The 27,094-nt window shown below is 49.5% G+C and overlaps 1 protein-coding gene across 1 annotated transcript in view; it reads left to right on the plus strand.

Annotated features, from left to right (window-relative positions):
• Positions 1-27,094, plus strand: part of IGF1R (insulin like growth factor 1 receptor) — a 307,618-nt gene that overhangs the window by 39,207 nt on the left and 241,317 nt on the right. The window contains exon 2 of the mRNA XM_039235040.1: positions 16,922-17,467. Coding sequence (XP_039090971.1) covers positions 16,922-17,467 — 546 coding nt within the window. The remainder of the gene's footprint in view (positions 1-16,921; positions 17,468-27,094) is intronic.

Here is a 27,094-nt window from a genome sequence, read left to right on the forward strand (position 1 = left end):
GGGAATACTTTTTGTCTGCCTTCCCCAGCTATGCGAAGGGTGGGTCCCGAGGAGCTAGTGACTGGGTCTCTGGTTGGTTTCAGGCATTTGCATTTTGGGGTTGATGTTGCCCTCCAAAAATGGCTGTAAATGTGCTGTTCACACATTGCCTCATATCCACTCAAGCTTGGTGTTGTTAGATTTGTGATTTTTTGCTAATCTGATAAACTAAAAATGTTCTAGTTCACATTTTTCTAATCGTGAGAAGCGTGTGGAGGATGCCCTGGAAGCCTTAATGAAGACAAGCGCAAGAAAGGGACTCTCCAGTGACACTGGATAAAACATCTGTTCAGTACCAAATTCTGCCAGAAATATAAACAAAATAGGGATCTAGTCTCAAAGAATCAGAGCCTTCCTTAAAATCTCTTTTTCCCCCACAGCTTCTACCTAAGACACTCTCCTTGGTCATAGGCCCCAGCATTTTTTTTTTAATTAAAAAAATTTTTTTAACGTTTATTTTTGAGACAGAGACAGAGCACGAGCTGGGGAGAGGCAGAGAGAGAGGGAGACACAGAATCTGAAACAGGCTGTAGGCTCTGAGCTCTCAGCACAGAGCCCAATGTGGGGCTCAAACCCATGGACCGTGAGATCGGGACCTGTGACCTGAGCTGATGTCAGATGCTTAACCGACTGAGCCACCCAGGCGCCCCAATAGGCCCCAGCATTTGCATATGGAAAGCGCTCAGTGTTACCCTGAGTTTGTTGTTCTCCATCAGTGGTGAGAGTGCTGCCTCGATGGGGTGGGGAGATTGTGGGGAAGGGAGAAACACCTCTTGCCCCAGAGCACTAGCGGGTGCAGGGTGAGGTGGGCCTGGGTGGGATGCAGGAGTGGGCAAGCCGCCTGAGAGCCCTGGTCCTTCGTCTCCAGGGTCGTTACATTTTGCCAGGGCTTGGACGCCTGCCTTCTTTGCTGACCTCCCCCTCCAGCATGGAGGGGCGCACGGAGATGTGCAAACCCGCCCCCTGGCCTCCAGCCCTGTCGCTTGGTCCCATGTGAACACCCTTTCCTTCCTGCCCCTCGATCGACTGTCCACCAGCAGTGCTGTGACTGGGAGACCCAGGAGGGGCAGAGCAGGCAGCAGGCAGAGAGGTGGCATTGGCCATGGTCAAGTGAGCATTTACCCTGCCTGTAAGTGGTGTCGCCTGCATGTGGGGGACAGGATTTTATTACCCTATCGTGGGGACTTGAGACTTTTGGTTTAGATTTTTTTTTTCTCCTTTGCAAACAACTCTGTTTGAATCCCATGCTTTGAGCACGGTTCCTGGGCAGATCCCTGGAAAAGCGGGTCCACAGAGCTCTCTGGCGTGGCTGCTGTCCCCTGCCTCTAGCTGCGGAACACGGGGGATCAGCAGACTCGGTCCTCGGGGCGCTGTGGCCGGCTGCTACCCTAGTGTGCTGACGACGAAGGCCCGTCTTGTCAGAGTGCCGCTGCGCTGGGCCGGCTCCACCTTGCAGGGGCTTGTCCATTCCCTGACAGCGTGATCATCTTTCTGTGTGTCCCTGTGGTCCAGGGTAGAAGTCTTAAAGGTCACACCCTGCATTAACTCGAAAGAGGGAAAGTGCCCGAGGTGGGGCTCCCCCACTGCACCTGTCTTTGCTCTGGGCACCTTGGGGAAGTACCAAGTACCCAGGAGCACTGGGATTTACCCCATTGCACTTAATTGCTGCACTTGTACGTATCCAACGTTTATTAGCCTAATTGTTCTTGTCTCTGTGGAGGTACCATGCTATCACTGCCTTTTAAGCAAGTTCACGCAGTGAATGCCGGGGTGTCAGGGTGCAGGGAGATCGAATTGGAGGAGTATCAGAGGGGCGACCCCGCTTGCCTCTTTTGTTCACGGGTACCTGTTCCAGTCTCGTTCATCCTCTGTGACAGTCGCTCAAGTGGGCACGTGTGTCCCCCCCGTGCTGATGAGAATCGGCCATGGCGGGCTCTGGTGCCCTGCTTGTACTGTTCTGTAGCTTTGGGAGCACGTGCCACCTTCCTGGAGCGAGGGGTGACAGCAGCATGGCCTTGCCCCTTGCCGTGGGACCTCCACCTGCAGTGCCCCGGCCCCAGCACCCCGAGCCCACTTGAATGCAAGGCCTGGGTGAGAGGGGCTACATGCAGATGCTGGTGGCCACGTTTCGCCCCTCACCTCTCACTAAGTGGTTTGCTTTAAGGGCAAGAGTTGCTCAGTGCTTGACCAAGTTGAGGCGTACATTGTTCTCAACCGGAACTTGTAAAGAAAAAAAAAAAGAGCTTCTCAATCGCTGTGGAAGAACATAGAGATTTTTCTGTTGGGCTGGTAACTCTCTTAACATTAGGGCATCTTTGTGTGATCTGGATTTCAGCATCAAATGAAGAGCGTGTGTGGTAAGGTCGAGGGGGGCCGACTTCCCCGTGACTTGCAGGTGGAAGTTTGACCTGTGTCTAAGTAGAAGTGTTACAAAGAGCAAGGTGTGGAAGGAGAGCTGTTTGAGAGCTGAGAAAAAGGTGGGCTTGTGATTTCATGGGAGCACAGGGAGCGGTGAGGGGCAGTTGTCCGATGGGGTTGAAATCCCTTGTTCCAGATTTGCGAGCTCTGTCTCCGTCTGCCAAGGAAAACATCACCTGTATAGGAGGAGTTCTTGTGTTCGGGTGAGACTCTGTTTTCTGTCTTTTGTCCCCCCATGGTGTGTGAACAACAGCAACAAAAAGAATTCGACATTCTACAGTAGCGTTAGCTTATGGCTACGGTATGTGCTTCTTCAGTGAAACATGCAGTCAGAAACAAGAAGCTAACCCCCTCAGTCAGTGTCTTGTCCCTTTACATATGGGTGGAGATACCTGTAAGGCTCTTTACAAGTTTCCTCTATTGTCTTTCTGTGAGGGGTCAGCCTTTGGGCTGGACAGAAGTGACTACCTACCCTGAGTGCCCTTAAGGAAGTGCCCACGGTGCGGTCAGATGGCGCCTGGGAGAGCCCCTCTCCTGCACATGCGCATCCAAAGAGGAGTTTTCTGCTCCAGGTCAGTGGGAGGAAATCAAGATTCGAGCCCCAGCTCTGTCCCCACCTCCCCCGTAACAGAGGGACCCCAGTGCGGCATTTGGTTGTTTAGTCTCTGTGTCGTTGGCTATAAACAGGGTAAATACGTATCAGCAGTCAGTGCAATCAGGCGTGTAAGGTGCCCACGGAAATCTCTGTTACCTCCTTAGGCAGCCCTGCCTGACTTCAAGTACATCCTTCTTCGTGCTCTCAGATGGAGCCCGAATCTTTCCCCCTTTGTTGGTCTGGGTTCTGCGTTCCCATCCCCCACGAGAGGGATTTCTGGTCCTTGCTGCTCCCTGGCTATCACATGGATGTCATTCCATGTAGTCTCATCTCTTTTAAACTGTGGAGACAGACACCCAGTGTGAGGGGGCTCTCCTCTGGCCCCTTACTCTGCTCACTCTCCCCTAATACAGTCTAAGACCACCTGACTTTTTTTTTTTTTTGGCAGCCACAACACCCCATCATCACATGCAGAAATTATATCCAATTAAATCTCCTAAGTCTTTTTCACACCTCCTACATTTGTGCATTTCTTTTTTTTGCACCCAAGTGTCCAAATAACATTATTTCCTCTCGATTGCAATTCCAATCTGTTGATCTTTTTAGCTCTTGACTCTGTTATCCGATGTATTTGCCATCTCTCCTGGAAACTTGGCATCCCTGAATCGGATAGACATTTGATCTGTGCTGTCGTCCAAGTAATTGATAAAAATGTTGAAACATATAGGACCCAGAAAGAAGCCCTGTGGCCTTCGACCAGAGACATTCCTTGGGCCATTTATTAATCAGCACGTTGGAAGGTGAACTGCACATTTACCCAGCTGTTCAAATGTAGCTCAGCAAGGATATGATGAGATTTTAGCAAGGCACTGCAGATCAAGTCTACGGTCCCCACAATCTACCAATTAAAAAAATCCTTATGCTAAGAAGAAGAAAAATCCCCAAATCCCAGTCATTGTGGTTTGTGATGGTTTAAGGCTTATGACCCATGGCTTTGCTCTGCCGTTGTATGTTTCTTTTATTCTGCCTTTGGCTGATAATACTGTTGGAGTGGAGCAGGGAATGTTACCACCGGGTCGCTTGGGTTTGGGGCTGTTATGTGGAGCAGGGTTTAAGCCCAAGACGTTTAACTGATCTGTTTGGAGAGCCAAGGTCTGGGAGGGCACTGGTTTAGGACGCCCTCTCTTGCCAGGACGCCGAGTGTGGCTTCCGTGGGCCGCTGTCCAGGCTGGTGGGTGGACGCCCCCAAGGTGTGGATGAAGAGATCCCCAATGCAGAGGGTACCTGGTCTTGGTAAAAATAGCAGCATGCTCTAGTGAAAGAGTCCGGGATGCATCAGCCACCAGATGCTCGGCTAAGCACACAGGGGAAAAATACCTCTCTGGAGGTGTCAGAGCAGCATAATAAACACACACGTGATAGAAGGTACAAAGGCCTTTGCAAGAGTGGGCGTGAAGGCCTAAGGGACGGCGGGGAATGTGTAAGGGGGTGGGGAGGACTGGCTGGAGTGTGACTCCCCCTTCACATGCTTATTCCACCACATGGCCCGAAGGCCAGAGCTGTGTGGAGCTGTAGACACACCTGGCTGTAAGACACAAGCTGCCAACACGTGAAGTTAGAACGCTGATGCAGTGGAGTGAGCCTTCTGCTGTTGGGTCTTATCAGATAGGGAGGGTCAGCCGCAGGCTCCTTGGCAGAGGGTGGCGGCTTGCACGTGGGGTTTCCGCTTCCGCCCACTCCATAGATCTGGGCGTGCGGGCGCCCTTTCATGGGGCCGCTTACGCCTCGGATGCTCAGCACCCGTTTCCCCAGGGAGTGTGTCCCTGACTCTTCCTGAGGCTCTGCTGTTTGTCTCTGGCCGTGCTGGGTGCAGCCCCACAGCCATGCCGGGCCTGGGGGCATCATTCTCAGTGCCCAGCCCATCAGCGACATGGCTGTCCTGCCTGCTGGGCTCTCCGTGGTCCTTGGCATGGATGGGCTGCATGGCCTGTTTTTAGCTGTTCCTTTACACCTGTGTGACCCACGTGAGGGGCAAAATCAAATGCAGTGAACATTTATACTTAAAAAATATTGTGGCGAAATTAACATAAAATTTGCCATCCTAACCATGTTTAAGTATACAGTTACGTTAAGTACGTTCACGTCATCGTACAGCGCATCTCCAGAACTCTCTTCATCTTGAAAATGTGAAACCCTGCACCCATTAAACCACCACTCCCTGTCCCTCCTCCCCACGCCCTGCACCCACCATTCTACTTTCCATCTCTGTGAATTTGACTACTGTGTGTAGTGGAATCCTACACAATTTGTACCTTTGTGACTGGCTAATTTCACTCAGCAGAATGTTCTTAAGGTTCATCCACATGTAGCCTGTGTCAGAATTGCCTTCCTCTTTATTTTTTTTATTTTTTATTTTTTAAATGTTTTATTAATTTCTAGGAGAGAGAGAGAGACAGCGTGAGCAGGGGAGGGACAGAGAGGGAGGGAGACACAGACTCTGAAACAGGCTCCAGGCTCTGAGCTGGCAGTCAGCACAGAGCCCGACGTGGGGCTCGAACCCACGAACTGCGAGATCATGACCTAAGCGAAAGTCAGACGCTTAACCGACTAAGCCACCCAGGCACCCCTCTTTTTTTTTTTTAATATTTATTTATTTTTGAGAGAGAGACAGCAAGTTGAGGAGGGCCAGAGAGAGAAGAGGCAGACACAGAATCTGAAGCAGGCTCCAGGCTCTGAGCTGTCAGCACAGAGCCCGACGCGCAGCTCACACTCCTGAACCGTGAGATCATGACCTGAGCCAAAGTCAGATGCTTAACCGACTGAGCCACCCAAGTGCCCCCTCCATGGTCTTCCTGTTGCTTTGAGAATGCTGAGGTGACACATCCAGCTGGGATTTTCTTCTTGGCTCTTTAGTGCCTTCTGTTCCAGGCTTCTCTTTGCCCTTCCCTGGTGTGCCTTGCCTTTTCCTGCTTTCCCTGAGACCTCTCCCTCCCCTTTCTTCTCCTCTGCTTAAATCGCTGCCCCCCCCCCCCCCCCAGCTCCATGGGGTCCCTGCTGCCACCATCAGCCCCTGCTGTGTGTGGCCATCAGCTAAGCTTGTTTGTCTCAGGAAGACTGTCTGGGCATCAGAGAGCCAGCGTCCTGGCATGTTTTGTGTGATGGCCCTTTGTGGTAGGTGTGAGCTGACTCCCTGGGTGTCCAGCCTGGCCATCCGTCCTGGCGCATCAAGCCCCACAGTGTCCTTGGTCAGGGCGGCTGCGGGTGAGCCTGGGAGCCTGCCCTGGAGAATGCGGACTGGGACGGTCCTAGGGCTCAGCGGGACTGACCGCTCCACGAAGGCAGGAACGGGCCAGTCCTGTTCCCTGCCGACTTGCGAGCACCTGGAAGGTTGTGTCTTAGCACACGGTAGGCGTATAGTAAGGTAGGAGTACTCATTGGAAGAAAAAATAAACTTAATCCCAAACCTCCTTGAGGAAACCGAGACACAGAGTGATGAAGTGGCTGACCTCAGGCCAAGTGGCAGGTGGTCCCTTCCCCTCTGACCAAGCCCCCAAATCAGATAAAAAGCCTCAACAGTTGCAGACACTGACCTTCAGCCCCACATCCATGAGGAAGTGCTCCACGGTGCAGAGGGAGCCGTGAGTGGGGTTGTCCGCCCATAATCAGCTTGTCGAGATAACTGGCTAATTGAAAGAGTACAGGTCACTTGAGGTAACTGGAGCGTTGGAAAATATTTTTGAAATGAGGATGGGAACTGGAGTGATGTAACATGTTCTGCAGAAGCCCGTGAGATAGGATGGGGGCCACGGGGCCGACTTTTATTTGGAAGGTTAGCCTGGTTCTGAGCAGAAAATCTAAAGTCAAGAGAGAAGGGAAAAGGAGCCAGAAGGAGTGCATGTTTTCCAGGTCAGCCTGCAGCTCCTGGGTTGAGGAGGCTGGGCCGCCTCCCCTGGGCGGCCGGGCAGTGAGGCCTGATGTGTGTTCCCCGAGGGCCCCTGGGGGGTTGAGGGGGAGGGGAGTGGGTGGGTGGGGATAACTAAGGGAGTCCCGTCCTTGACTGCCGCTCATCAAAAACTGGGAATAGTTACAGTTGTTACAAAGGTACTTTTACAACAGGCTCTTACAAAGGTGCTTTTAACATATAGGGACTTGGGGCACCTGGGTGGCTCAGTCGGTTAAGTGTTTGACTTTGGCTCAGGTCATGATCTCATGGTTCAAGCCCCGCATGGGGCTCTGTGCTGACAGCTCAGAGCCTGGAGCCTGCTTCAGATTCTTTCCCCGCCCCTCCCCTGCCCCTCCCCCACTTTGTGCATATACACCATCTCTCCTCTCTGCCTCAAAAATAAGTAAACATTTATACATATATATATAATATATATATATATAATATATATATAGGCACCTGGTGGCTCAGTCGGTTAAGTGTCCAACTTTGGCTCAGGTCATGAGCTCATGGTCCATGAATTCGAGCCCTGCATTGGGGTGTGTGCTGACAGTCAGAGCCTGGAGCCTGCTTCGGTTTCTGTGTTCTCTTCTCTCTTTCTGCCCTCCCTTGCTCATGCTCTGTCTCTTTCTCTCTCTCAAATATAAATAGATATAAAAAAAAATTAAAGAAAACTCTATATAGGAACTTGGGGGCACCTGGGTGGCTCAGTTGGTTAAGCGTCCAACTTCAGCTCAGGTCATAATCTCACAGTTTGTGAGTTCGAGCCCTGCATCGGTGTCTGTGCTGACAGTGCAGAGAGCCTGCTTGGGATTCTCTCTCTTTCCTTCTCTCTCTGCCCCTCCCCTTGTCTCTCTTCTCTCTCCCTCTCTCTAATAAATAAACATTAAACAAAAGTTTTGGGGCACCTGGGTGTCTTAGTTGGTTAAATATCCTACTTCGGCTCAAGTCACCATCTCTGGTTTGTGAGTTCCATCCCTGCGTCGGGCTCTGTGCTGACAGCTCAGAGCCTGGAGCCTGCTTCAGATTCTGTGTCTCCCTCTCTCTGCCCCTTCCCTGCTTGCGCTCTGTCTCTCTCTGTCTCTCAATAATAAATAAATGTAAAAAAATTATTTTAAAAAAGTCTTAAAATATAAGGACTTGGTATTGAACCTCTGATATTTTAAGGTTACAAAGAGTTTGGAGTCGCCACCAGAACAGACACAGTTGTTCTCATGAAGACCCAGGAAAATAGGTGGTGTTCTTCTCTTGGAGCAAATACAGCTTTATTCTGCACCAGCCTGTGTGGCTCCAAATGCTTTATGTGATGGGGACACTAAGACTTATGTTCCCTGCAATCTCTGAAGTATTTCCCAGTGAAGTTTCCATTTCTTCATCAGAGAGGCGGGATGTAAACATCTCAGCCCGCTTTGTGAATTCTTTGCACATTGCAGCGCACTCTGGTACCGTTCAGAGCCTTCAGGGCTACGTCTTATGTGTGAATGGGTTTTTAGATTATGTTTATATCTAACCGGCTCTTCTGTGGGGCAGCGGAGGACAATTTGCACGTTGAAAATTACACTTAATGTTTAATTTCTGTTCCAAAAGTCACCTGTGCGTTGCAAGCCCTTACATTCATGTGATTGTGGGTAGTCATTGAACGTGTCAGGTTGCTAGGACTGCTTGCCCTGTGTGTAAGATATCAATGTACAGATACAGTGTAAACACATTTTCTTTGAGGCATGAAGATAAAAAGGCTTAACAAGAATTGTGTCTGTTTATACTTACGCGGAAATTTCTTCTACAACAAACTTTGGAGTATCCAAAGTGTTTGTTATCACAACATTGTCCCCTCCCGCTCCCTCCCCACCCCCGTTCTGATTTTTGGTTGTTCATTGCAGCCTGGGAGGGAGTGGGTGGAGAGAAACCCATGGCACCCCTTTCCTAAACCCATGGAGGGGGGGCTGCAGATTCAGCAGCCACGGGGGGACCGTGAGGTGCTAGGGACGCTCTACCTCTGCCCCCTTTTCCTTCTGCTTTGCTGTGCTTCGTGCAGTTTCTATGGGTTGCTTGGCGATTTTCTGGTAGAGTGAAGATCGAATTAAGAAATACAGGTGCGCAGGTTTTACGTGTGCCACGTTGCATGTGTGAGTGGGTGGGGAGGGTAGTGACGCACGAGGGGGGTTACGGGATTACTTTCTAGGGCAGTGGTTCTCACAGGGTGCTGCCCAGACCTGCAGGATCACAGCACTGGGCACTGATTAGAAATGCAAATTCTTGGGTCCCTGCGTCTGTGTGTGAACAAGCCCGCTAGGTGGTTGTGACGAACGCTCAGGGTTTTGTTTTGTTTTTCCAGAGAGAGGGAGAGGGAGAGAGAGAGAGAGAGAGAGAGAGAGGGAGAGAGAGAGGGAGAGAGGGAGGTAGCGTGAGCAGGGGAGGGTCAGAGAGAGAGGGAGATACAGAATCTGAAGCAGGCTCCAGGCTCTTAGCTAGCTGTCAGCACAGAACCTGATGCAGGGCTCGAACCCACGAACTGTGAGATCATGACCTGAGCTGAAGCTGGACGCTTAACCAACTGAGCCACCCAAGCGCCCTGAACGCTCAGGGTTTTGAAGGCTGTTCTACCTGCAAAACCAAGTTGACCTTGTAACGGCTCATCTCAGACTTTGTAGCTTCTGCCCTATACTTGCTGTGTTTCTCTCCTGTCACACAGGCTGTTCTTCTGGGGTTTTTCCCGAACTGCCACCAGCCACCTCCACGTGTGTGCACCCCCCTCTGCCTGGTGCCCTGGCCCCTGCTCATTCTTCAGACCCTCTTCAGGGACCCCCTCCGCAGAAATGGCTTCCTGACCTCCCCAGAGGTGGGGAGTCATGGGCCCCCTTCTTTGTGGTCTCACAGCCCTATTCACTGATCTGTTAAAACTTTTAGCTCATTTAATTTGCCATCAGCTGGAGAGGTGGTTGTTTAGTCCCTTTGTGCAAAATTCAGTTACACATGAATCCTCGCCTAACCTCTTATACCAGTGTGACTTTCACAGAGTCTAGAGGGTTGTTTTTTTAAGTTTATTTATTTATTTTGAGAGAGAGCAAGGGAGGGACAGAGAGAGGGGGTGAGATTAAGAATGGCAAGGAGGCTCCCCACTGTCAGCACAGAGTCTGATGTGAGTCTCAAACACACGAACCCTGAAATCATGATCTGCACTGAAATCAAGAGTCAGATACTTAACCGACTGAGCTACCCAGGTGTCCCTAGAGTTTTTATAGTACTAAGTTATTGGTTAGTGTGAAGGGATGTGAAGAATTTATATAGAAGGCCACTGCCTGAGAAGAAAAAAAAAGGGGGGGAGGGTTGTTATGTTGGATTTTACCACCAGAACCAGACATGACAGCTGGTTGACTATCATTTTACTCATTATCTGCCTGTAGACCTGTAGTAAAGTGATGCTAATTATGCTTCCCCATGTCTTTTATTTCCAATCCTACAAGCTAAGACTGCCCTGTATTTTTAAAGAGGAGTTGATCAGAGTTGAAAACATTTTAATTAGGTAACTACCTCTGATCATCTTTAATGGAATTGGTGTCAGAAGGCTAATCAACAAATTTGTTCATTTTCCCCTTTGTTTGTTGTTAATATTTAGATTGGGACAACAAAATGGAATGTGTTTTTTGTTTTTTTTTTTAATTCATGTTTATTTATGTAGTAACATGGCCTAAAGCCCCTTGCCAGCTGCAGGAAGCACGAAAGCACTTCCCTGATCTTTATAACATCTTCCTTCGGCTAGGTCTATACGGCTGGCGGGCTGGCCCCCTTCGCATGTGAAGAAAATGAAGCTCAGGAAGGGTATGTGCCTCCCTTGGGGGCAGGAGCCGGTAAATGGAACGTGGGACCCTGACCTAAGTCATCCCATTTTTCTTCTTCTAGGACACAAGACTGTGTTTAGTACAGAGCGAACCAAAGTGGTCATTGATTTCCTACTCTAGCTCTTCCACATTCTTAGATTTGCAGCTTTTGGCGGGGGAGGTTCTCAGGCAGATGCTTTTTACTAACCCTTCTTATATTAGCGGTTCTTAGGGATTTATTTTCCAAATATGTATCATTTGTTTATGCCGTTCACTTAGGTCCCTAGAGCAGAAATTCTACCGTTTGATGTTTTAAAAATACGGAGGAAGGTTTGGGGGAGCATGTTCTCTCAACTGAAAGACTTAATTTAAAATTTTAGTTTGGGGGAAGTGATTTCTACCGCCCCGCCCCAGGCCCTCGCCTTCCTGGCTGCTTGCCTGCCTCCCTCGAAGGGGTCCTGGCCGGGGACACCAGAGCACCCCTGCCTCTCCCATCCTCATCCCTTCCCCTGCCCTCTGCTCCTGCCTTGGCCGTCCTCCATCTGTTCACGCGGGTCCCTGCCTTCCACAGTGTTCTTTCCCTCTGCTTCCCGTTCGCCTTCATTTCCATAAGCTTTGATTATTCTTTATGGGGCCAGCCTGAGAGCTCACATTCCAATGCCTTTCCTAAAGTCAAAGGTTTTTGTTTTTTTCTGTTTTCTTTCTTTCTTTCTTTCTTTCTTTCTTTCTTTCTTTCTTTCTTTCTTTCTTTCTTTCTTTCTTTCTTTCTTTCTTTCTCTCTCTCTCTCTCTCTCTCTTTCCCTTCCTTCCTTCCTTCCTTCCTTCCTTCCTTCCTTCCTTCCTTCNTCTCTCTCTCTCTCTCTCTCTCTTTCCCTTCCTTCCTTCCTTCCTTCCTTCCTTCCTTCCTTCCTTCCTTCCTTCCTTCCTTCCTTCCTTCCTTTTCTTTCCTTCCTTCCTTCCCTCCCTCCCTTCACTTTGAAAAGGGAGAGACAGTGTTTTGCAATTTCCTTTTAATCACCAGTGAGTAGTAGCAAGGGTGTGTCCCCCTCCGTGAGCTGTGTGGAGTATTTACTCCCTCACTCAATGCTTGTATTATTTCAAGGCAGCAAAGAAGCATATTGCATCCTTTTTCCTGTTTGTGGCTTGTGCCTTCCAAACACCGTGTTATCATTCCTGGTCCAGCTGGGTTTTCCTTTTTCTGTTTCCATTGCAAAATACCCGAAAGGCGAGCAGCGCTGGTCACGGAATCCAGAGCAGCCGGCAGCCGGGTCCTGCCTTGCACTTTGTGGCTTGGGCTTGTCTTCTCTTCAGGAATAAGTGGTTCGTTTCTTCCTAGGTTTTTTTTTTTTTCTTTTCTTTTCTTCTGTAAATGGGGGTAAAGTGTCCAGTGTGGAAACAGCTCTTTCATTTGAAGAATCTGTCCATTCTGGCTCTGCATCGTGGCTCATTAACTGAGTAGTCTACACAGGCCACGGAACGGGAGGCAGAGGGAAGCCGATTCTTTCCTAGTGTCTGTTTTGATCGCAGTACAAACATTTGGCAAACCTTGGTTATGAGTCTTCATGCTCTTCCTCTGGGTCCCGAGTTTTTTGGTCTCTGGGAAATGATAGCAAACTAATTGCTTCCTGACGCCTTCTAATAGGATCAAACACATGCTGAATGCAAAACTAGACTGCATCCACATACTCCTCTCTAAAAACTTCTGTTTGTCATTTCAGTAAACTAATAGACTAAATTTATAATGACATAGAAGGAATGTAAAATTTTAGGCAGGGCCGAGGAGAAAACAAATAGTTCAAAAGCAAAGAAGACTTGCACATTGAGTCACTGACCTGAAGCTAGCGTTGGATGACGTTTCTTGATTTTGAGAGGATTCTCGTGGTGCATATTTGATAGCTGCTTTGTTCTCTCCATTCTACCTTAGGCTCACCTTGGCCTCCAGCCAGGCAGCACATCTTTACTGAAGCTGCCTTGTGCCCGGATGTTAGGCATGGGAGACAGGCAGAAAACTGTACAGAGCCCTTAATTCCCGTGAGGGTAATAGACAGGGATCACTCAGCTAAATACATCCTTTCAGGACCTGACACTTTTCAGACATGAAAAGTGCTGTAAAAATAGTGAAATAGGGAAATGAGGAGGGAGGAGAGAGCTGGGGGGACTCTCAAGCTAGGGTGTTTGGGCAAAGCTCTGACGAGGTGATGAGAGAATGGAGAGCCACAGGATGAGAATGGAGGGGCGTCCTTGTGACAGAGGACGCACTCTAGACAGCAGGGGATAGATAAGGAAGGAAGGAGCTTGGCAGCCACAGTATGCTAAGCAAGAACATACTAACAGCTGAGAAAGGAGTAGACAGGGGCAGAGCCTGGATGGTGGGGAAGGTGTTGCTGTAGATGAGGCTGGAGTTGACAGTGGCTCGGATCAGGGCTAGAGCAGTGGAGACAGATGTAGTGAAATCCATTCATTCTAAGCGTGAACTAAGGGCGTGCACACCATGCACCAAGGACTGCTTCAGGCACTGGGGATGTCCTGTTGGGTGAAGTAGAAGATAATCCCGTCTTCCTGGGGCTGACACTGTGCTAGGACAGATCAGAGGGAGAGACCCCGGGGTGAGAAGGCGGCCACAGGAGGGCAGACATGCCCTGGGATGGGGGGGGGGGGTAATGAATGGGGCAACTGAGAAACAGTGCCCTGAAGAGGTGGGCGTAATGGTGGGAAGACCGTCCTGGCTTCCCACAGGCTTGGGAGCTGGAGCCAAGAGGACTGTTTTTTTTTCAGCTTTTTTTGGAGATATTATTGACATTAATACAGTTCACTTTAAGGAGTACAATGTAGTGATTGGATACGTGTATTTATTACAACACGATTACCATGAAAGAGTGAGTTAACACCTCCACATCCTCTGACAGAAGTATAATGTGTGTGTACAGTGTGTGCATGTATCCAGATAACATTGAAGATCTACTCCCCGAACCACTTCCAGGAATCCAGTGTTGTCAGTTCCAGTCACCGAACTGTGTCCTGGCTCCCCAGATCTGCTTTATCTCAGAGCTAGGACTTTGTACCGTTTGGCCAACACCTCCCCACTTCCCCCACCCCCAGCCCCTGACACCTACCATTCCAACTCCGTTGCTGTGCGTTCGGCTTTTTTTAGAGTCTATGTATCCATGAGACTGTAAAATACTTGTCTCCCCGTCTGACATTGCAGTTAGCACAGTGCCCAAGAGGGACAGGATCTTTGTGGTGTCCGGGGAGAGAAGAATCAGGAATGAGCCCTTGACTTTGGACACAAGCAATTCAGAAAATGAGAGTGTCTGTGACCAAGATAGGAGAGCGCAGGAGGCAGATTTTGTCCGGGAAAAGGAATGCATTATTGGACCCTAAATGGAGATGTTGAGTAGGCAGATGGATATGCGACTTGGGAGCTGCCACTGGCATACACTTGACAATGATCTCGTGTATGGGTGGCACAGGAAGCCAGTTGTCCACGTGAGAGGACAGAGAGGGGGGAGGCCAAGGCCAGAGGCCAGCATTTAGAGGTCAGGTAGAGCACAAGGGTGGTGAGTGGGTGTGTGGAATCAGAGAGGCCTCGAGGAGGCGGCAATGTCAAATGACTGGAAGGATCAAGTAACATGAGGACAGGGAACTGTCATCGGCTTTGGTAATGTCATCAGGGGCTTTGCAAAGAGCTGTTTGGTACCATGACTGGGGCAGAAGCTTAGCTGGCAGGGTTTGGGGTTAAGACTAAGAGCTGGGACTCTCCAGTAACCACATGTCAAGCTTTGCTGTGAAGGGGCCAGTGTCTTACATATGTCACTTTAGATGAATGACCTGACTTCTCCAAACCTGCTTCCTCACCTGCAAAGGGGTGATGATATTAGGTGGTGTGAGGTACTGTTGAGAGCATCACGTGAAATGAAACAGAATGAGACAAACCTCCCTTCACAGCCTTTGTCCGGCACGGGATGTTCTCAGAGCCTTGGTGTCTCCCATTTTCTCCTCTGTTGTAGAGGCTTCCTTTGCTCATCAGTAACAGAAGGGAATTGGACCAGATGAGGTTTCAAGTTCTAGGTTCTCAGGCTTTGCCTGCTTCTCCGCTCTTGGATCCCCTGAACCCCACCCCCTGCCTGCCAGTCTCTGTCTAGTTCCTGTCTATGGTTCTATCTCCCACTGGACTGGTCTTCCCTTTTCTGTCGCCTGCTCCACTTTGATGCTGTCTTGCAGCTGACCACAGATCAATCCTCAAAAAAAAAAAAAAAGGCCTCCCTTGGGCTTCTCTCCCACTCAAGAGTCTTGAGTGGGGCCTCGTTCCTGAGATGAAAGTTTCCAGCCCCATGTGTGACCTTTCATGACTTGGACTCTACCAGACTCGTTCCCTGTGCTCTTCTCTACATCCCTGGCCATCAGTGTTGCTGTCCCTTGAGTATATATGCTTTCCCTTTTCTCTGGCCTCTGGAATGTCAGTGCCCAGTTTTAAATCCTACCCATCCTCTGGGAGCCAGGGCATGCGCAGGGCTTTCCTCGGCCCTGCAGTAAAAAGGACCTTCTTTCTGCAGCTAGCTCCAAGGCTGCCCCTTGTCTGTCCTGCGTAGTTCGGTTCACATCTAGAGTGGACTTGCACTGTGCACACCACTGGCCAGCTTCTGCCTCATATGACAGTTGTTTGTCATGGGTCTTAGCTCCTGGCATTGGCCATGAGCCTCTTCAGAGGACAGGTACCACTTCTTTGCACCTCCTACAGCATCATATGTGTTGAGTGAGCCACAAATTAATTAATTACATCAGTCAGAAAACTTGACCCTATCTGAGAAGATTTAATGGAAGGTTTATGATTGTTAAAGGCTAAGAAAGGGTACTAACCAAGGTGTGTATGTGTGTGTGTACATGTGTACGTGTTTAGAATTTTAAAAATAAAAGTTTCAAGTATCGAGGCTGTTTTATCAAAAGGCTTTCAAGTCTGCAAATGCCTTGGTCCAGCAATTCTACTTCTAGGGACTTAGCCCAAGAAAATTTTCTTGGATATCTGCCGACAGTGTTCCCTGGAGTGTTCCTTATGATGAGAAAAATTGGAGATAACCTAAATATCCTACCGTAGGGGGTTAGTTTTTTAAAAAAATAAAAGAACTCATGGTGCATATTCACAGCCTAGAATCACTATCTCCTTAAAGTGATAATGTAGAAGGACATATACTGATTTGGTGAAGTGTTCATATTAAGTGAAGGAGGTGTATTTGAAAACATGATATTATTGCCCTGTTTCCTTTACCTTAATTAAATTACTTAATAGAGAAAGGGTCACTGGCATAGGAACTGTTAACAATGATTATCTTCAAATGTTGAGACATGGAGGATTTTCATTGTCTTTTGGCTTATTCTGTTGCCTACCTTCCTATGGGAAGCCTGCTTTCTGGATTAATAAAATACTAAAGTTGGGATTGCATATCCCTTTTTATTCTTGCCTTTCGGGTAAATTAACCTTCGTATCTACATTCATGCAGTATTGGGGAAGAACACAAGGCCACTTGGCCCACGTCAGATGGTACAAGAAATGAGGGAACATGCTTTGTGTCCCTACTTTCTAGGTCAGGGTGACTGTTCTCCAGTATCCACTATTGCTTGGTGTCCTTGAGGCTTGATGCGGTAGGAAGTTGTCGTTACGTGGCCACTGAGCTGTTTGTTCAGACTTTGGGCGCCGGTGCTCTGCAGAAGGGGTGGGGGGTGAGCAGCATGGCAGTTCTGGCGCCAGCAACCTTGAGTCCTGTGCGTGCCCCCTGTGCGACCCTGGGCTCGGAGCTGTGGTTTGCACATAAGTAGGACAGGAATGGCATCCCCCACTGTCACTGTGTTGCACAACATCTGGTCCGGAGTAGACACTTCACGAATGACAGCTGACCAACTAGCTACTCAGATAGTCTGCCTGCAGCCCTATACCTAAAGCTAATCTGCAGCAACGTACTGAGTCTTATTTCTTTGATGATGTTGGTGATGATGATGATGATGATGATAGGTTTCCTGAAAACTGACCATATTGTGGGTTGGGAAGTAGTTCTGAAAATGATTTCCTTTTTAACTCAGACATGTGTCACCCTTTCTGTCTTGTCTCCCTTCCAGTCTGCGGGCCGGGCATCGATATCCGTAACGACTATCAGCAGCTGAAGCGCCTGGAGAACTGCACGGTGATCGAGGGCTACCTCCACATCCTGCTCATCTCCAAGGCAGAGGACTACCGCAGCTACCGCTTCCCCAAGCTCACGGTCATCACCGAGTACTTGCTGCTGTTCCGCGTGGCCGGCCTTGAGAGCCTCGGGGACCTCTTCCCGAACCTCACGGTCATCCGTGGCTGGAAACTCTTTTACAACTACGCCCTGGTCATCTTTGAGATGACCAACCTCAAGGATATTGGGCTTTACAATCTGAGGAACATTACCCGGGGGGCCATCAGGATTGAGAAAAATGCCGACCTCTGTTACCTCTCCACGGTGGACTGGTCCCTGATCCTGGATGCAGTGTCCAACAACTACATCGTGGGGAACAAGCCCCCAAAGGAGTGCGGGGACCTGTGTCCGGGGACGATGGAGGAGAAGCCGTTGTGCGAGAAGACTACCATCAACAATGAGTACAACTACCGCTGCTGGACCACAAACCGCTGCCAGAAAAGTAAGGATGATGTTGCCGTGGCTTTCCCCGTGTCGCTTCTCTTTCCCCTCCTCCTCTCCCTTGCCCTCCCTCCTCTCCCTTGCCCTCCCTCCTCTCCCTTGCCCTCCCTCCTCTCCCTTGCCCTCCCTCCTCTCCCTTGCCCTCCCCCCTCTCCCTTGCCCTCCCTCCTCTCCCTTGCCCTCCCTCCTCTCCCTTGCCCTCCCCCCTCTTGGAACGCACGGGTTCTGCGGAGGGTTCTGCCGGGAGGGCGTGGTGGCGCGGCCTGGAGGATGAGTCCACCTGTTGTGCTGGCTGGGGTCCTGGGTTGGCTTCCTTTTGCATCCGGGAACTCGGGACGCGGGACTGTGGCATGGCGGCAGTCAAGACCATTCAAATTGTGTGCTAGAAATAATCCACCGCCCTCTAGGCTAGGAGCTCATGGGCTGACCTTTGGCTTTGGCTTTCTGATGAGAAAGGTGACCGGGTGTGATTGGAAGTGCATGTGCCCTGGCCAGCAGGGCCTGCTTAGGGATCGACTCATTCATCCTTTGCACGAAACGATGTTTTGTGATATGGTGGGACTTCCTTAGCTCGAATGCTTGTGGACTGTGGCTGAATGAAGGAAACGTAAAGAGCTAATTCAATTCACATCCCGTGACAGTGGGGACCTCCACTCTCTCCTTGGTCCCCAGTGATGTTGTGATGCTTAGGTGTGCTGGTTTACAATGGGGCACCTGGCCAAGCGGGGAGAGCCCTGGACTGGTGTCCAGGAATCCCACATTCAGGCTGTACTTGGAGGTAGCTGTGTAGTGAGTGCACTTGTATACCCCGGGGCTTCCATTTCCTTCCTTCCCCCTGCTCCCACCAAGAGTTGTACAGATTTTATAAAATCACCTAGTGAAAGAATTCTGAAATGTGCCCACTGCCCTTGGGGCCCACGTGGTGGTATTCTGAACCTTCTTGTTTATTAGCAATGGACTCATTTTTTGCTTGAGTATAATCAGACTCTTGAATTATTGTGATCAATGACTTGAGACCCAAGTTGTTTGGTCTGAGAAGGCGTCTCTGGGTCTTTGCTGTGTTGTTTTTAGCGCTGTTTAGGTATATTGGCCAGGAAGATTCCTCTCACTGGTTGGAAGTCAGCATGGTAGCTATAAATAGCTATTATTTAATGGTTGGCCCAGTTAAAGACCCAAGGAGCTCATGTATTCTAGCTAGTCATGAAGAGCCAAGAAATCCCAAATTGGTAGGCTTGCCTAAACCATGAAGTGTATAAATAAACAAAATAAAGGCCAGACCCCACAGGTAGCTGTTGTTTCTGTTTCCCTTCCAGCCAGGGTTGAAGCAGGAAAAGGATGGGTTTTTTTGACCCAGCTCATACTTTTTTTGCTATCATTCCATCGATGTGTACATAAACACTCGATTAATGACGGAAGGGGTCCCACCAGCTGCAGCTAGGTTCTTGGATGGCCAACAACGCCGTCAGGCCACTTGAAGCATCCCTGTTGGTGAGGGCTGGAGGAAGGTACTGTGCTCAAGTCACATTTGTGATTGATTAAAACGGTACCCTATCATTAGGTTACCCACTGTTTTTGAGAAAACAACAAAAATCTCTTTTTAAGTAGTCTTGACATTTTAAAATTTTATTTTAAAAGAAAAAGGCGTCAGCAAGGGAGGCATCGTGTGGAGTGGGAAGATCTTGGATGCGGTAGAAGTGGCCTGGGTGACCTTGGACGAGCCTTCTGGGCCATGGTTGGGTACCTTTAGAACGTTCCTTAAGGCAGTCCTGTGTTATTCCTCAGTGGCGACCAAATGTGTGCGAAGCTGCTTTGAAAACTCACAAGCTCTGTACAAAAGGGAGGTGTTATTTAAAAAGTCGTTAGGGGGGCACTTATTGTTCAGTGATTCAGTCGACATTTACCTTGGCTTTATTGTAGATCGTTGGCTGTTTCTGACCAGCTGGTTGCTGGAGAAGCCTGAAGCAGGGCGAGGCCTGGTGCCTGGTAGCCGGGACCGGGAATGAGCATGCCATTTAAATTGCCTGGCCCTCAGTTTCTTCATCTGGGCTAGATCCTGCCTTTCTCACTGGGCGCTTGGACTATTAGAAAAAAAAAAAAAAGGAAAAGCACCAGAAAAAAGAATAGGGGTTCGAAATTGGGCCTTGGTACTGGTATGGCTGATGCTGACGGGCCTGTTGGCCGGACACCTGCTTCCCCAAGGCCGCACCCTGCAGCCTTCTCCCCAGCCAGTTCTCAGTCCCGCTGACGTTTCTCTGAGATTTTTACAAAGGAGTCTTTATTGAAAAGTTACCACCAGCATTCAAGGAAATTGTCTTCTCTTCTTCTGGGAGTTTCAGGAAAAGTCCAGCGGGGATGGGCAGGCTTCTTAAGAGATTTGCTAATTGGATCAGAGCTCTCTCTTGACATAGATCCCCTTCAGACCTTGCTGTCTGGCGTGGTAGCCACTAGCCACTTGTGGCTTATTACAAGCTCGAGCTGTGGCCTGGTCCAAACTGAGACCCACTCGAAGTATAAAATATACTGGATTTCAAAGATGCGGCAGGGTCCGGAGCAAAAGTAAGGTATCTCCTTATTCCTATTTCGTATGTCAACCTCATGTTGAAGTGGTAATATTTTGGACAGACTAGATTCAGTAAAACATGTTATTTAGTCGCACCTGTTTCTTTCTTACTTTGGCACCTGGCTACTGCATACGGCATTTGAAATCACAGGTGAGGCTCTCATTCTGTTTTTGCTGGAGAGTGCTGTTTTAGAGCACTCCTAAGGCCACACGTTCTCTGTCCCCCATCGTCTCCCTGGCTGAGCACTGTGATATCCATACCCTCTCCAGGAGGATGCTTACGAGTCATTTGAGGAGGCAGGTGAAGGACATGGAGCCTGGACATAGTGTCTACCTTGAAGTTAAGATGGCCATTTAGGACAGTGGAGTGTGGAAGGGCCCCATTCAGTGATTCTCCACAGGGCTGCCTGCAGAAGCAGGGAGAACATTTGGAGAGCTACACCAACTCAAGGATGCGTGTGAAATTTCTGACACAGCGGAGAAGCCCTCAGTCACGGAGTGCTGATAGGCAGTTTTTACTTGCCGCTCTCCCTTGTGCTCCTCCTTAGGTATCCCGACTGGGTGGTGGGTGGCAGGCAGCTTCCTAGACAGTCCCGTCAAGGAAATGACTACTCCGTGGGTTCTCCGTGCACTTTGGAATTTCTCTGTTGTCTTATGATTTGAGAGAGGTGGTTTTATGCAGGCTTGGGTTACTCCGAAAGGGTGATTGACCCTTAAGTCATGTACAGTGTTCTCCTTTATGTAAAAATGTAACTGGTGGTCCTGACATTCAGCACTGGTGAGTCCTCCCCCCACCCGCCTCCTGATATTGCTTCTCTTGCAGTATCTCCAGCCGCTGCTTTTCTGGCTCCTTTTCCTTGGTTTAGTCTTTAGTACCTGGTGGTCTCCAGACTTCCATCCTTGGCCTCTCTCCACCGCCCATGTCCCCCAGAATGTCCCATCTGCTGCTTCAGCATCCTTCCTTCTGCCTCTAGTGTGTAAATATCATCTTCAGCTTAGACCTCTTCGTAAGCTTTAGACCCACATATCCGTTCCTGTCCAGATGACCAAGGGCGTTTCAGGGTCTGCTGGTCTTTTCTGTCTCCTCCCTTCTACCGAGCCTTTTTCTTGTACTCCCTCTCTGCAGGGACGGCGTTCTTGTGCTCCGAGCTCCCATGTCAGAAACTTGGGTGTTTGGATGCTTCCTCCTGCAGTTGCACGACAAGCCCTTTCCATCCCAGATGTTTCTCAGATCTGCCACCCCCCACAGTCCCCTCTGCCCTTTTCAGTGACCTGGCCTCTCTCCAACCTCCCTGCCTTGGCCCAGTGAGCTCCCTGACACACACTGACCGACAGACTCCCCTACCTAAAATCCTGTAGTGGGACCCTGTGGCATCTCATGACACTGGGCCATGCCCGCGGCAAGCTGCTTGTCTGCCTTCTGCCTGTGGTGTCCCTGGTCTGTGACCGTGCTCCTATGTGTTGACCAGCTGGTCGCCCTCACCGGCAGACTCCTTGCCCCCTGGCGGAGGACTTTGGGACTTTGCAGACTCTGGTGGGCCTTTCCTGCAGCAGAGGAACCTGGCAATGGTGCTTTCTGCGCTGCTGAGTCAATTCTGGGCATGACCTCTGTGTGTTGGAGAGCACGGGTGTCACCCGAGGGGCGAGCACACACTTGCTCTGCGAAAGATTTATTGTCAGGAAGATCTATTTCCCCACCTTGAGCAGGGAGCAGTGTGTAATAACAGCCCTCAGCAAGCCAAAAGATTCGAGGATTATGAAATGCGGATGTTTCCTGTGTCACTTTCATGGTCCTTGCTACCTAGGAGCTCCGTCACCAACACCGTCTCTGGCTCGTCACTGGCAGGGGGGGTCATCTGTGGATGGTAGGAGCTCTTTTCTCTGCTGCCCTTGTCAGGATGAGTCAAGGCCAAAGATGATGGAGAAGTACAGAAAACATCTTAAAAGTTGAGCTTGGCACTGTTCCTTACTTTGTGCAGTTATTTGCTGAAAGCCAACCATGTGCAGGGAGGGAGCCAGGGCGTGGGGGTGGATTCTTTCAAAGTACCTGTGGTTCTCTTCACGCCCTCGTGAATTGCCTCGGTAGCGTCTGGTGTTTGCTTGCCACTGGGGCTTTCTGGTGCTTGATTTCAGTTTTTTAGTATTTTTTTAAGTTTTCATTAAAACTTTTTTAATGTTTATTCATTTTTGAGAGACAGTGAGAGACAGAGCACGAGCAGGGGAGGGGCAGAGAGAGATGGAGACACAGAGTACAAAGCAGGGTCCAGGCTCAGAGGTGTCAGCACAGAGCCTGACACAGGGCTTGAACTCACGAACTATGAGATCCTGACCTGAGCTGAAGTCGGATGCTTAACCAACTGAGCCACCCAGGCACCCCTGATTTTAATTCTTTTTAATGTTTATTTACTTATTTTGAGAGAGAGGGAGAGAGAGAATTTCAAGCAGGTTCCGCACTGGCAGCGAGGAGCCCAGTGCGGGGCTTGAACTCATGAACCGTGAGATCACAACCTGAGCCAACATCAAGAGTCTGGCGCTGAACCGACTGACCTACCCAAGTGCCCTTCTGGTACTTGATTTCAGATATGGACAGCCCTCTAACCAAAAAGAAAAAAAAGAAAAAAAAAACCCCTAAAATTTACTACTAAACTCCAGTGTCTCCAAGTCCTTTTTAACCCATCAGGATGAACAGCTTGTGGTCTACTCAGATCCCTGTATTGCCGGCGAGAAGGCCTGGTCTATGCCAGCAAATTCGTGAAGGTGGCGAGCCTGGCCGCATCGCACATTGGCTTTGCTGGTGGCTCAGGCTTCTTTCAATTAAAAGGGCGCTGGCTGGGAACAGTGGTCCGGGGTCTGTTGCATTTCCCACTGCCTTCCAAATGGGGAAGCAGGAAAAGAACAGATTGGAGTCTTTGCATGAGAAGGCAGTAAATGGCTCCCTTTATTGACAAAAGGAAAACATTTTACAGCCATCTCACTGATGAGATCAGGGACTTAAAATGAAGGCAGGTAGTATAAAAAAAAAAAAAAAGACAAGTCTACATCCCCCCCCCCCCCCCCCCCCCCCCCCCCCCCCCCCCCCCCCCCCCCCCGGCCCCTCCCGCCTTGCAGGTTCTCATGTTCCTGTTTATCAGACACTTCTCACGGGGCGGTATTGGTGTGTGGAGTGCAACTGTTGCCCTTCCTCATTGCCTTAGAGATTCATACACCTGGCCTCCCCGGCAGAAGTGGGGGGCTTGCTTAAGTGTTTGTAAATCACCTGCTGGAGTGGGGTCAGGTGAGGGGCACGGTTTCTCTGCCCTGAGACCTTGTGCATGCAATGTGCCTACTTCATCTTAATTCCACCCTCCTCCTCTTCCTCCAAGTTTTGAGCTTCCCATGAGGGCTGTTTCTTTCTGTGGACTCCTGTGTGGTCTGCTGCCAGGTTCTTGTGTGCCCCGGCCCTCCGGACTGCCCAGGGTGGACGAGGAGACGGACCTGCATTTTCTAGCCGGAGCCGAGACGGGTCTGTGGATCCCAGACGAGAAGCTAGCCAGTCAAGCGGGCTCCGGGCTGGTGGTGGTGGTGGTGGTGGGAGCTTGTCTGTCTTCCCCCGGAAGGCCCCTGCTCTGGTCAGCTGCTCCCAGTGTGGGGGTGATCTTTATTTAGAAGGGGGTCACATGCCCCTGGGCCTCATTTCTGTGCCTTTTATAGTCAAGCATGGAGATCACATTCTGTTCTCCCAGACTCTCGACCCTTGTTACCAAGATGGTGAAGCAGCTTGTGTCCGTGGCTCTCTGGGACACCTCTGAGCCCAGCGCCATCTCTTCGTCTCGTGCCTGGCTCCTTAAAAGGCTTTGTTCTTGGCTGATTTTCCCCTAATTAAGGTGTCAGTCTCCTGGGCTCCCTTTCAGGAGTTTGTTTTTTAATAAGGATCTCACTGAGTAAAAAGACTTTCAGAATAACTCTCCTAGGGTGACGTTTTACAATTCTAGGTCTTTGGAAATATCTGGAATCCCTTCAGAATGCACCAGTTGAGCCTACTTGTAAGGTTATCCTGATTTCTGGGGCGCCTGGGTGGCTCAGTTGGTTAAGTGTCCAACTTTTGATTTCGGCTCAGGTCACGCTCTCACAGTTCGTGGGATCGAGCCCTGCATCAGGCTCTGCACTGACAGCACGGAGCCTACTTCGGATTCTCTTTCTCTGCCCTCCCCCCACTCACATTCTCTCTCTCTCTCTCTTTCTCTCTCTCTCAAAATAAATAAGCTTAAAAACAAAAGTTAAAAATAAAAGATTGTCCTGATTTCTTCCTACTTCTAAAATGCCTCTTTTGTTACATTACCATTTCTATCTTGCTTTTCTCATGTGTATGCCAGTGTGACATTTGAGTGGGAATGATTTGGCTCATGTGGGCCTGTGGCTAACCTTGTCCTAGATTGCATTGCTCAACTCGAATGCACAGCGTGGTTCAAAAGTTAGGTCTGGCTCGTGGTGCAGCTGTAAGCCATGAATTGAAACCGTACTTCCTTCGGGTGTACGGTGTGACTTCGGGACTCAGGCTGTCTGAAGGAGAGTCTCTGCGCACCGTCACGTGATGGGCTGCGCCCCTGCCTGGGAGCAAACCAGAGATAGTCACTGTGTTCCCGGAACTCTGGATAGCAGGAGATGCGATCTTTCTGTCTGTGACATACAGGATATTAAACAGAGCAGGCGTCTGGTTATCACTGTGCATAACTTGGGAATCTTGATTTAAGAAGCATGGCAATCTTTTGTGTGGACCAAGGAACTTCGGGTCCAAATCCAAAATCGAGACCATTCTGGGTTCCAGTCTGCATCCGGCCTATCTTCTCAGTCTTTGGAAGAGTCTTCCCTGTCACCGTGTGAACTGCTCTGCAGGAGCAGGAGTGGGGACTGAGTGGTTCTTGGAGCTCGGTGGGGAGTTGGTTGTCATCTCAGGTCAGGGGTTGCTGAGGGCTTCCGGGGTCAGCGGAGAAGGGTGGGTCATAGGCAGGAAGCATGGCCATCCAGACTGTGCTACTGCGTGACAGCTTAGACACCATTCTACAGTCCTTAGGTGTCATGGGGCTGGCCAGAGTCTCACTCCTGACATTACAGGGCATCCACCCTTGACAGTTGTCGTTGTGGATTCCGTGGACACAGCACCTGCCATCACATGCCTCACACCTTCTGTTTGATGTCCAAGCATGTTCAGGTAGCTCTGCACCTGGAAGGTGTGATTTTCCCCTACAGACCATCCTGGCGTGTTACCATTGATATTTGCAGGAATATGTAATTTTGTACAAAATGGGGGATACACACACACACACACACACACACACACACCACGTTCTAGTACAGACAGGGGGTATCATATGGCAAAGGTTTAAGAAGAGTCGAGGAATTGCGACAGTCATTAGCCTCGTGTGTTCCCAGGTCTGGGAATGAGGTTGCCAGGCCTCACCTTCCATTTGTGAATCAGGGATGGGCAGGGACAGAGCTTATAAAGCACCAGACAACCTGCCTAGCACATAGTAGGTTTTTGGGAAATGCTAGCCAATTGCTAGGCTTTCTAAAATTAAACTGAGAGCATTCTGAGACCATCTAGAATTCTGAGCATTAAACTGGATTGAATGTGTATGTTTACTGCCATATCTTAAATGGTCTTTCTCTATGGCTTTTTCTAAATGCAAAAATTCAATTATCATAAATAGCATGGCATAGTGTAGGAGTGGTTCTTGCTAATTTAATCCAAATTGTTCAAATTCTTGTGTCTGTCCAGATAAGCCGTATCGTTAAAGAACATTCAGTGAGGTACATATGTCTATATCAGGATGCCAGTGGGGCCTCTATAGTTACATATAAACTCTGTTTATTTGGTTATCAAACCCTATGAATTTATTTCACTTGCAAGTGTGGTGTGGGGAAGAATTTAAGAAATACCAACAATAAGATTCTTGTTTGATACTAACATTAAATATTATCTTTTTTTAAATTTTTTTTTTTTTTGCAAAGAGCAGTAAAGTGGTTACAGAGTGGGCATGATTTTTGGTAAAGATAACAAGGATGTATATTTTTATTTGTGACAACTGCTGGTCCCACATAGTAAAGGTAGCCAACTGTCTACTTCAGGCTGGAGCATGTGTCTGTTTATTTCTCTTCTTTGGGTAATGCTCACAATGTCCGTGTGTGTGTGTGTGTGTACTTGCTCATGCATTTGGGTAATGCTCGCAATGTCCGTGTGTGTGTGTGTGTGTGTGTGTGTGTGTGTGTGTGTGTGTACTTGCTCATGCATACCACTCTGTGCTCCCACCCAGCCTCCTCTCCTGTTTTGGCTGTTTTGTTTGGTTTCGTTTCCCTACTCTCGCCCCCAGTGCAGGAAACAAACAGTGGCTCTCTCTGTCCTCCCTTAGATCTTCCTTCCGTTCGAGGGGATCAGGTGGGTGGGAAAATGCTGTGCAGGAATGTCAGGCCCTCTCCCGGAAGCCCGGCTTCTGTTTCATCTCATTATTGGACAGAAGTTGCTCTTTGTGTCTTGGCCTCAGTCACAAACACCCGCCCGGTCCTCTCTCGCTTCTTCGTGCCATTTTTCACGGAACCCACGTGGGATGGGAACAGAGGCAGCGTGTTTAGGGGACTCTGTGTTGCCTTGTGCACAAAAGGCTGTGCAGACTGGCCCAGCGTGTAGCTGCCTCTCATTTGTTTTCACAAGTTCTGATGAAGGGACTTGGATGGAGTTTGCGGGGTTGTAGCTGCCGGAGCCGGTGCAGGCCTAGGGCCCAAGCCCCCCATGCCCAGGGGCCCCTGGGGAGGACGGCCCAGCTGTGATATGCAGACATCTGCCCTTGGCAGCGGATCTATGAACCAGGGCCGCCATTCTGGATTTCTGGATAGATGCGAAGGGCTTCGATGGTTTTTAGCAGCTGCCGGAGACCAGGGAGTTGGACTTAGTGGTATAAAGGGGTGGGGAAATAATAAAGGAAGATGGAGAGCAAATAGTCTACAATACAAGAAAAAAGGCAAGATGAAGGCTGATATTATTAGAAACACTTTCTGGGGAGCCGTAGAGTTCGAACTAGGAATCCCCCTCACCCC

Source organism: Hyaena hyaena, unplaced genomic scaffold (assembly GCF_003009895.1).
Source record: "Hyaena hyaena isolate Hyena2069 unplaced genomic scaffold, ASM300989v1 scaffold_95, whole genome shotgun sequence".
In the NCBI taxonomy this organism is placed as follows: domain Eukaryota; kingdom Metazoa; phylum Chordata; class Mammalia; order Carnivora; family Hyaenidae; genus Hyaena; species Hyaena hyaena.